The following is a 12,102-nucleotide window of genomic DNA, read 5'->3' as shown; positions in this document are numbered from 1 at the left end:
CCTGGGTTTTATTTCAAACTGTCCTGAACTTTATAGTAATTTTTGCTAAAGGAAGTTCCTAGTAAGCAGTTATTTACCTTTGGTAAACTTAATTTTAGATGAAAACTATGCACAGAAAAACAATTGTCTTATGATTAGACCTTCAAGTTAGGAGGTGAATAGTCTATGCAGCATAAGACAAACCATAACTCTTACCTTTAAATTTTCTCATTTGACAAGAACTATCAAATTCCTTTTTAAAAGAGTACACATATACGTTTTTAATTTGGAAATTTCATATTCGGTAAAAATTCAAATTTTAATTACTGTGGAATTTTGACAACTCTAGCAATGGCAAAGCTGAATTTATTTCACTATTATCTATCAAAAAGCAAGTAACATTATAAGATTCCAAATGTTTAACCTGGTAAAAGTGAGAATATATTTCAATCAAGAGCATACCATCTAAAAAAAACAGTATTGCTATCTAGTCATATGCATTTCTTATTACATTTTTGCAGCCCCTAAGTGTTCAGAATAAATGTAGCATTCACATAATACTATAGTCAATGAAAAGAGTATATTCTTTTATTGGTTTTTGTTCATACATGTTAAGTTTCAACTTTCAATAATAAAATTCAATAAATTTGATTCCTTAATCATAAAAACTGGCTTTACACATTATTTACATGTTGTCAAAGTCCATACAAAACATCACAAGGATTTGATTGACTCTATGCATGGTACCATCACACAGGAGGAGGGAGCTAATCCGTAACATACATTCAAAGATTAAATTGTAGATATGCACAGTGTATTTGGCACTGTTCATTAATATTATAACACCTTCCTCTCAAAGACAGGCATTCTTAAGCGTTAGTCACGATATACCAGAATTTGCTATTCACATTAAAACCACCTTTTAAACTTTATAACAGTAACCAATTATTATAGTTTTAAGAAACAAAACACAATGAGAACTGGGAATGGAATTCAAATCCTCCAACTTCTTGCTATGCTCCAAGCTGCCATCCATAAAACAGGTTTAATTCGGTAATTTTTCCATTGTGGGGAGTGTCAACAAGAAACAATTTAAAGACAGTATTTTCCAATACAAATAAAGACACATACTTTTGTTTAAAATTACCAGTTCTTCTTGGGAGTGCAAAGGGAGCCCTGATGATGTACAACTTGTGATGCTTTTGGCAGGAATTATAGAACAACCAATGCCATTCAAGTTGTGGAGATTGTACTAGCAGGTGAACTCATAAAGAGAAGGCTCTGGAATGACTACATCTGAAATCAGAATCCTAGTAGTTTGTAGTTTGCCTCTTCCTAGAACTTCAAGAGACTCAAATCATAGGCTACAGATGTACTTTCAAGTATATACTTATGAATGGAAGGAGAAAATAAAAGCATGAAAATGCAAATATTAAACCTTTACTGGCTTGGGCTATATTCCAGTAGGTAATTTATTTGACTAACTTAACTTTAACAACGATTAAATCCCTTCATTTTAATCAGGTCCATTAAATTTCATTCATTAAAGCTATACATACTCCAGAATGTTTATAAGACATTTATACCTATCATGTTTACAAAAGGCATAAATTCAGTCTTCAGCTGCACTACAAATGCCTCAATATAATATAATCACAGTATAAGGAATCAGAAATTCTCTGATTAGATATGCTGTAGCTTCACACAAAACTCTCAGTAATAAATTAAAACAAAAAAAAAGTCATACAACGTATAATGGATTATGCAGTGCAAAGTAATGTCACTGGACCAAAATTTAGTTTAATCATTTTTATTTCAAGTGTATTTTAAAAATCATAAATGGGGTTTCATAATCCAAAGTTGAAACATTTATTCTTCATAGCTTCAGAATTTAACAACCAATTGTAGACCGTGCTTTCCAAATCCAGTCTTCTTTGCTATTTTTCAAAACTTCTGAGATCTAGTATTAAACTGCTCCATTCTAAATGTATAGTTTTAGATAAGTATTGTACACTTGTTGATAAGGGTTTTCTGAAAACAGTCTATCAAATATAAAGAATGGTTTCTATCTAAGAATCAGCAGTGAGGGAAGAAATATTAAACACCTATCAAGAAATCAATTATTCATTTTAAAAATAACAGAACCAGTGCTGCTCTCTGTCATAAAAGAGAACATGTAAAATTTATTTTTATAGACTTTGGTAATATTTTATTCCCCCACAGAGGCCTTCAATCCTACTTAAAGATATTTTACACACAGTAACCATCAGGATTTACTGAGTAAAAATCTCAGGTATTAACCATGCCCCTAAAATGTGCTATTCCAAAGAGGAACAGGTTACTTTTGAGGAAAAAAGCTGCCTTGGTAACTTCCCTCAAATGTTTATTTTAAATAAAAATAGTTGATGGAAATATTTTTTAAAAGAACTTTGGGTATAATATGGCATACTGCCCGTCAAACAAAAAAGGAAATCAAAACTTTCTTTCCATTTATAATAAGTTTTCCACCTTTACTATCAAGATTACAACTTATTGACCTTTTATGCTTGCTTGGTTTTTTTGACTGCCTAATCCAATGTTTAAATTTTTAAAAGTCTGCATTTCAATGTAGTAGGAGTTATTTTTCAAATAATCTTCAGAACCCAGAATACAGAGCAACTCTCAGAATACCAGAGCAACATTCTCAAGTCATACTTTTGAACCCAGAATACCAGAATACCAGACTTCAGAACCCAGAATACCAGAGCAACACTCTCAAGTCATACTTTTGACTACAATTAAGAGATGAAAATGGACGGATATCTGAAGATAGGTATTCCCTCTGCTCTGAAGGTGAGCAAGATTTTAACATGTGAGCAACACAGAACTCCACTCCTCTGGAGCTCCTTTCAACTCAGAATGCTTCAGTTCAGTAAGTCAATATATTATTCTTAAAAATTAAAGTTTGGTCACTAAGAAGGACTGAACAAAAATTATTCCCCTCCCGCCAAACACAACCAGAACAGTTCTAATCAGGCCCTCTTCTCCCCACAAAAATAGGGAAGTAGCTGGGCTGAAGACTTTAAGTGTGACATTTCAGTTCCTAAAACATCACTGCTATTTGCTCAAAGTTGTAGGTCTATGTATTTCCTTCTCCAATACGTCCCCATTTATAAGTTTATTTCCATACATACAAACGTGCACATGTGTGCACGTGCACACGCACACACACACACTCACTCTCAAGTAAGACACTTTTTTGTGTTTGTTGATAAATTATGAGGATTATGAACTAGGTGTGTACAGGGTTTCATAGGTGCTTTGTAAACATCAGAGTCACTTGGGTCCTTTCCTCCACAAGCCTCAAATCAAATTATGCAACCAATGACCACTACTTTCCCAGACGCTGTTCACAGGCTGCATATTGACGAAGGGCAGAGAAAAAGTCCTCATAACTGATGTTTAGGTGGGAAGGCAAAGAGCTGAAAAGAAAACACGGGGGGAGAAAAGCAATTAGATATACACTGTAATGTAGGGGGGAACCAGAAGATAAGGACCAAAAAGAAGTTAAGAATAGAATACACTAAATTATCCTCCACCAGACAGCACCATGACAGGCACGGAAAATGTCTTAATCATAATATGTAGACTGAAAGGGTGGGGCCCTGACAGAACTGACTGGGAAATAGCAGAGAGCCTCTGAAGCACCGAGCGGTAGTGGCACTCACTGTTTATTGACGAGTGTTCATTGAAGATAGCTATTCCCTCTGCTCTGAGGGTAAATTATAAGCAGAATATGCCAAACAATTCTACTAAGATTGTTCAGCTCATTGTGGACAATGAGATGACAAGGACACACAATGTCATCATCAACTTAAAAATTAATATGCTTCTTTTTCCACAAGAAAAGCAACTAGTAATGAGAGATTCATAACTTGTTAAAGCGTAAGCTCAGATTAATGCAAAGCTAGAGATCTATGTATAAAGGATCTCATTTAAATCCATTAAAGAATTTCTCCTTGGTCAGAGTAAAGCCAATATTACGTAGTTTAGGAAAGCCATGCTTAATGTTGGGCAGAGCCACACAGCATCCAAACATGATGAAATATTGTAGCCATGTTGTGAGCAACCTAGAAATCAACACTTATCTCCACCATTTCCAATTACTCAAGGGCAATTACAGTGTGAAAATAAGCACTTTAAAGATAGACTGAATACACAATCAGAGGGTTCCCTTTTATGTATTAGAAGTAACTATTAATTTTAAGTAAGTAACATGAAAAACATCTGTAATTTATGTAGCTTTATAATGTGGGAATTCCAAATAGTATCAGGGTCAAACACCTGGTCAGAATAGAAGAGTCACAGTCAGAGTCCTACAGTCACATGCACCACAAAAAAAGTGAACAAACCTACCTTGAAAGGACTCCTGCCTGTCTTTAGCTATACTTTTCTTTATCCTTCCTCAGACTGCCAGAAATTCTGAAATAAGTCATCCACTTCTAATTCCTCATCATCTCTTAATAATCTCTGCTATCAACCTTAAGTCTTATTCACACCTCTGAAATAATATGCTCAAAGAACAAATTTAATGCATTATTCTTGCTAAAGCTTGCTTCAAATGTCCTCAAACTCTCAACTTTCCTAAGTCTTCCTCATCTTACCCCTTCAATCAACCTCATCTCCTACGACTCTTCAATAAATATAGTGCCACTACTCCTCAATGCCTCAGAAGCTCTGTTGCTATTTCTCAGTCTGTTCTGTCAGAACCCCACCCTTCCCTTCTCTGTATTATGATTAACATTTTCCCTGCCATCACAGTGCTCAGTCTCGTAGAGGGTACACAAATACAAAGCAAACCTCAGTATAATGTGATATAGCTATCATAGACATGTACATAGGTCAAAGGAAGAGCCTGTTATGTGCTTCATATCTTGTCCATTATCAGATTTAAATTCTCAACTCCACATTAACATGCCCTTTGTACAAATATAGAGAGTTTAAATAACTTTCCAAAGTCAAGTTATAGAGCTGCATAGTCAAGATTCAAACCAAAATCCTGTTCTTCCCTCCAAACCACTCCCAACTGTACACAGCATCACTGCTGCCATACTTGGAGACAACCTGAAATGACTTGAAAACCCTTGGAGAAAACCAGGTAAGAGAAACATACTCCCACCATAAAGAAACTCTGAGTCTGGAGATCTGGGTTCTAATTCACTTTGTGACAAGCTTGAACAATGTCTCTCTTCCCTATTTTCCTTATCTATAAAATGAGAAAGTGGGACCAGATGATTTAGAGTCCTTTCCAACTCTAACATGCTACACGTTCTCTTCTCTTTTTCATACTTTGTCCCTCCTGCCCACAAGCTTAAAAGACCCCTTCATACACCTGGGAGAGATACTCTATATTCTCACAGGTTCAACTACTTCCTAGGTTATGATGATCCCCAAACATACATCTTTAGCCTTGACTTCTCACTCAAGCATCAATTCTACATCTTTATCTGTTCTACACTAAGTGTATCCATCCAAATAAGACTATGGCCTCAAAATCATCTGCATCTTCCCTTCAAAAATGAATATTCCCTTCACTTTCTGGTTTCCTCTCAATAATATCATAATCACTTAGTCACTTAAGCTTAAAAACTTAGGAGTCATTTCATCTCTAATTTTATCACAATTAGTAAAGTGCTATGCCTGCAATTATACGTGGTAAATACCTGTCATGAGAGAGAGAATTTGTAGTATTCTCCAAGACCCAGCATTTACATATATTTTAAGGCTACTATGTCTCTCCTTTATTCTAAATTAGGGGTCAGCAAATACAGCCCAGGAGCCTGATACTTGTTTTTGTAAACAAAGTTTTATCAGAACACGGTCACAATGCTTGTTTACATATCATCCATGGTTGTTTAGCTATAGCAGCAGAGTTGCATAGATGCAATAGAGAGGAGCAGTTGCAAGTGACTGTACGGCCTGAAAAGCCTAAAATATTTACTATCTGGCCCTTTACAAAAAAAGTTTGCCTAAACTGTTCTAAATAAGCAATTTCATTCTCTTCAATGTATTCTCCCTTAAATTATAGTTATGGCCTCTTCACTTGTCTTTTTAATCTCATCCCTTCCCAAATTCAATCCACTCTAGTGCATAAGCTGCTGAACAAATCTTCCAAAATCACCATTCCCACATAGTACACAGGCTCAACACGTTTCCTATTGCCTGCCTACCACTACACACATTCCTATGCTGGCATTTAAAGATTTCTGAGCCTTGACACCTCTGAACTATTTGATTTCATCTCATACTACTGCCTAACACTGTCTGCTCTGGTGTGGCTAGTTCCTTATTTCTTTAAAACACACCCCAGGTTTTCTTTTTCCCCCCTTCTCGCCTTTTCTCTAAATAAGAAAACTACCCATTTTATGTATCTGCGGATCAAGCCACACCCTTATCTCTCACTCCTGATATCCTAAGGTAATCAGTGGCAATACCAAACACCTGCACAACTATACACTCTCTTGTGTCTAACTCATTTATGTATGACTTTATTTTACCAGTGGTACTGTGAAATAACTGAGGTAAAGGATCCAGTATTATAATTCTTTGGAAATCCCCACCAGATCTAGTACAGTGCTGAACTCAAGAAACACTTGCTGAATCTAAACAAAGTCAGTATGCTTTTAATTACTTACACAATCTCAGTCAATCTGATGTGCCAGGGAAGAAAGCCTAATGTGCTGTCCACAGGACCGAACTTCAATACTAAATCAGGATCAGGACAACCATTTGAACCTTGGAAATAAATAAATACACATGAACTTAACATGCACTGCATGTGCACACACACACACACAGAAACACACAGATCAAGGGCAAAATGTATTAATCAAATTGGTTCTTTAAACTACCTGTTTTCTTCAGAAGTTTTATCTGTATGTCTCCATGCCCCACCCCCAACTCTGTAATACATACTTTAATATCTATGCTCATTCCAAATGTGGAAGTTTTCTCAAAAGTCTGTTTAACTGGATTGATTACCTGATAAGAAAGGGTAACCCACCTCCCACACTATACCCAATAGGTGCCCCCAAAATCACATGTATCTTTTAAGACTCAATGTAGGTGTTCTCTTGGAATCCTGGGAAAGGTACTACAGTTCTAAAGGTGTGACTGCTTGATTCTGGCCACAGAATCGAATAACTTCAGAGATGAAAAGGAAATTTAAAAAGTATCTATTCTCCTTCCTTCCCTCATGCACCTCATTTTACAGCTATGAACCCAAAAAGACCAACTCCTAGCCATACATTACAAATGTCTTCCTTGGTCCCCAGAGCCAGAGCAGCCTCAGAGAGGAAAAGGAGACCAAGCATCTGCCTCAACAAGGACAAGGTCAATTTTTATCTCTTTCATGAACTGGTTTCCATATGAGACCTGACTTGGGGAAAAAAAGGACAAGGGTGTTTCAATAGCTTAAAAATAAAATTTGAAGAGTACAGAAAAAAGATACTATAATCCAAGAGACTAAGGTTCCAATAGTTGTTAATATCCTCAATTCTGCCACTAACTTGTCTGTTATACAATCTCTCCAGGGCTAAATTCCTTCATTTGTCAAATAAGGAAACTGGATCAGGCAGTCCTGTCCAGCAGTACTATTGAAAAAATTATTTCCGTAACAAAGTCCTTCTAAAAGTCCATACTGGTAGAGTGAATGGGCCAAGCAGAGGAACACACATTCCTGTATTACCTAAGAAGTAATAAATTATCTTCCATAAAAAATGACAAGAAGGAACTCCAAACCAATAGTGATGTAAAGAGGGTGGCAAATCTTCTCTATAAAAAACGTGTTAAACTGGACAAAACCAACCATTCAAGAACACTAGATACTGACCAAAGGCGGACAATTATTCTTAAAGAAAACAACAAAAAAAAAGCTAGAGCTTTCAGTAAGAATGGCAAAGGTCTATGGCCTTCTTGCCTGGGACTGCTCCCAATGCCCACCCCAATCAACTGGAGAGAACTTACATTTTACCAGTATAGCTCTGACAGCAAAAATTAGATGATTTGCTACTTGCTGCCAAAAGATATGGACTCATTCTGGAACTGGAGGGTGTAGGCAAGAAGGAAAAGGAACAATGGAAATCCATGGTTTGACAGTTAAAGGTGGGAAATTCAAAAGAGAACAAATAGGAAAACCCACAGCTTTACTTGCCTGAGGTTGTAGCCCCAGTTAATACAATGGCAAGAAATTTAACAGTGAGATCCAGGAAATAAGGGCTCAGATAAACTCTCACATATCCATGGCCGACTGGGAAATAACATACATACTAGGAGGGGAAGCAGGGTAGTGGACAGGGCAGGAAGAAAGTCCAGTGAAAATCAAAAGCCAAGGAAACTTGAGAACTGGTGGCAACTTTAAATTCAGTTTCCAAAACCAGAAATCATGGAAGCCTTACAAATTTAAGGTATCTAAGCATAACCAATGTGGAAATCATTGGCTTACCACTAAGCTGTGTAGACATAAGCCAGACTAAAAAATTAAATAAAAAAATAACCTGAGCAGAGACAGCAGGAGTAATCTTTATTTATAGACAACATGATCCTGTATTTAGAAAATCCTAAGTCTCTACAAAAAGAGCTACTAGGTTAGGTGAACTTGTATCTTAGGAAGGTTGCAGGATATAAAATCAATATTAAGAAACAAGTGTATTTCTAAGTATTAACAAACAACCTGAAAATTAAGAACATAATTCCATTAACAACAGCATCAAAAAGAATACCTAGGAGTAAATTTAACAAAAGAAGTAGAAATTCTATACCCCGAAACTGCAAAATATTATTTAAGAAAATTAGAACCCGGCCGGGCGTGGTGGCTCACGCCTGTAATCCCAGCACTTTGGGAGGCCGAGGCAGGTGGATCGCGAGGTCAAGAGATCGAGACCATCCTGGCTAACACAGTGAAACCTCATCTCTACTAAAAATGCAAAAAATTAGCCAGGCGCGGTGGCGGGCGCCTGTAGTCCCAGCTACTTGGGAGGCTGAGGCAGGAGAATGGCATAAACCCGGGAGGCACAGTCTGCAGTGAGCTGAGATCACGCCACTGCACTCCAGCGTGGGCGATAGAGCGAGACTCCATCTCAAAAAAAAAAAAAAAAGAAAATTAGAACCCAAATAAATGGAGAAATATACTATGTTCATGAACTGGAAGACTCAATATTGTTAAGAAGGCAACTTTCCCCAAATTGAGCTATAGATTCAATTCAATCCATATCAAAACCCCAGCAGAGTTTTTTTAAATTAAAAAGCCAATCCCAAAATTTGTAGAAAAATGCAAAGGACCCTGAATAGACACAACAACTTTGAAAAAAAAAAATCTTATTCAATTTTTTTTTGTACACAGTAGCCAGCCTCACTTCCCCGCTGGCTCACTCCCCCATTATCTTTCCCAGCCTCTAGCAACCATCTTCTACTCTCTATCTCCATGAGTTCAATTGTTTTAATTTTTAGCTCCCACAGGTGAGAACATGTGATGTTTGTCTTTCTGTGACAGGCTTATTTAACATAATGGCCTCCAGTTTCATCCGTGTTGCTGCAAATGACAGGATCTTGTTCTTTTTATGGCTGAATACTACTCTGTGGTCCATATGTACATTTTCTTTATCGATTCATCTGCTGATGGACACTTCAGTTGCTTCCAAATCTTGGCTATTGTGAACAGTGCTGCAATAAACATAGGAGTTCAGATTCTTTTCTTTTTGGTATATACCTAGCAGTGGGATTACTGGATCATGTGGTAGCTCAATGTTTAGTTTTTAGAGAAACCTCCAAACTGTTCACACTGGTTGTACCAATTACATTCCCATCAACAGTGTACAAGGATTCCCTTTCTCCACATCCTCGTTAGCATCTGTTATTACCTGTTTAGAAAAAAGCCATTTTACGATAATATGTTATTGTAGGTCTAATTTGCATTTCTCCAATGATCAGTGATATTGAGCATCTTTGCATATACCTATTTGCTATCTGTATGTATTCTTTTGAGAAATATCTATTCAGATCTTTTGCCCATTTAAAAAATCAGATCTTTTTCCTATAGATTTGCTTAAGCTCCTTATGTATTCTAGTTATTAATCCCTTGTCAGATGAGTAGTTTGCAAATATTTTCTCCCATTCTCTGTGTTGTCTTTTCACTTTGCTGATTGTTTCCTTTGCTGTGCAGGAGCTTTTTAACTTGATGTGATCTCATTTGTTCATTTTTGCTTTGGTTGCCTGTGCTTGTAGGGTTTGGCCCAGTTCAATGTCCTAGAGAGCTTCCCCAATGTTTTCTTGTAGTAGTTGCTTAGTTTGAGATCTTAAAGTCTTTAATGCATTTTGATTTGATTTTTGTATATGGCAAGAGATAGGGTTCTAGTTTCATTATTTTCCATATGGATATCCAGTTTTCCCTGTACCATTTATTGAAGATACTGGTTTTTCCCATTGTATGTTCTGGGCACCTTTGTCAAAAAATGAGTTCACTGGAGATGTATGCATTTGTCTCTAGATTGTCTCTAGATTAGTCTATTCTCTGCCATTAGTCTGTGTCTGTTTTTATGCCAGTACCATGCTGTTTTGGTAACTATAAGTATAGCTCTGTAGTATAAATGGAAGTCAGGTAACGTGATTCCTCCAGTCTTGTTCTTTTTGCTTAGAATAGCTTTGGCTATTCTGGGTCTTTTTGTGATTCCATATAAATTTTCGGATTGTTTTTTCTAGTTCTGTGAAGAATGTCACTGATATTTTGATAGACTGCATTGATATTTTGCATTGACTGCAGATTGCTTTGGGTAGTATGGACATTTTAACAATATTGATTCTTCTTCCAATCCATGAACAGGAAATAGGCTTACATTTTTTGGCTGTCCTCCTTAATTTCTCTCATCAATGTTTCATAGTATTCATTGTAGAGATCTTTCACTTCTTTGGTTAATTCCTAGATATTTAATTTTATTTGTACCTATTAAAATGTGATTACTTTCTTGGTTTCTTTTTCAGATTGTTCACTATTGACATATAGAAATGCTCCTGATTTTTGTACATTGGTTTTGTATCCTGCAACTTTACTGAATGTGTTTATCTGTTCTAATAGTTGTCTGGTGGAATCTTTAGGTCTTTCCAAATTTGAGATCAGATCATCTGCAAAGAAGGACTTCTTCCTTTCCAATCTGGATGCCTTTTCCTTCTTTTTCTGGTCTAAATTGCTCTAGCTAGGACCGCCAGTGCTATGCTAAATAACAGTGGTGAAAGTGGCATCCTTGTGTTCCAGTTATTGGAGGAAAGGCTTTCAGTTTTTCCCCATTCAGAAAGATAGTAGCTATCGGTCCATCATATATGGCTTTTATTATGTTGTAGTATGTTCCTTCTATACCCAGATTTTTTAGGGTTTTTATCATGCAAGTGTTTAATTTTATCAAATGCTTCTTCACTATCAATTGAAATGATCATGATTTTTATCTTTCATACTGTCAATATATCATATTCATTGATTTGTGTATGTTCAACCATCCTTGCATCCCTGGGATAAATCCCACTTGGTCATGATCTTTTTAATATATTGTTGAATTTGGTTTGCCATTATTTTGTGGAGGATTTCTTCATGAGCATTTATCAGTGAAACTGGCTTGTAATTTTCTTTTTTTGATGTGTCTTTGTGTGGTTTGGGTAACATGGTAATACTAGCTTCACAAAATGAATCTGTAAGCATTCCCTCCTTTCTATTGTGCAGAATAGTTTGAGTAGAATTGGTATTAGTTCTTCTTTAAATGTTTGGTAGAATCCAGCAATGAAGCCATCAAGTCGTGAGCTTTCCACTGCTCTAAGACTTTTCATTACTTCAGCTTCAACCTCATCACTTATTATTGGTCTCTTCAGGATTTGGATTTCTTCATGGTTCAATCTTGGTGGGTTGTAGGTCTAGGAATTTATCTATTTCTTCTAGATTTTCCAATTTATTGGCATATAGTTACTCATTGCAGCCACTAATGATCCTTTGAATTTCTGTATCATCAGTTGCAGTATCTCCTTTCCATCTCTGATTTATTTATTTGGGTCTTCTGGTTTTTTTCCTTGGTCTAACTAAAGATTTCTCAATTTTATCTTTTCTAA

The 12,102-nt window shown here is 36.3% G+C and overlaps 1 protein-coding gene across 1 annotated transcript in view; it reads right to left on the bottom strand.

Moving 5' to 3' along the window:
• Positions 1–540: 540 nt before the first annotated feature.
• The window catches only part of NUS1 (NUS1 dehydrodolichyl diphosphate synthase subunit), a 34,206-nt gene continuing 22,644 nt past the window's right edge, over positions 541–12,102 (bottom strand). Inside the window, exons 4-5 of the mRNA XM_518713.9 lie at positions 6,654–6,753; positions 541–3,440 (exon numbers count right to left, since the gene is read on the bottom strand). Of these exons, the coding sequence (XP_518713.1) occupies positions 3,350–3,440; positions 6,654–6,753 (191 nt within the window). The 3' untranslated portion in view covers positions 541–3,349. The remainder of the gene's footprint in view (positions 3,441–6,653; positions 6,754–12,102) is intronic.

Source organism: Pan troglodytes, chromosome 5 (genome assembly GCF_028858775.2).
Source record: "Pan troglodytes isolate AG18354 chromosome 5, NHGRI_mPanTro3-v2.0_pri, whole genome shotgun sequence".
Lineage (NCBI taxonomy): Eukaryota > Metazoa > Chordata > Mammalia > Primates > Hominidae > Pan > Pan troglodytes.
Note: the sequence above shows the minus strand (reverse complement) of the source record. Positions and strands in the feature narration are given on the sequence as shown.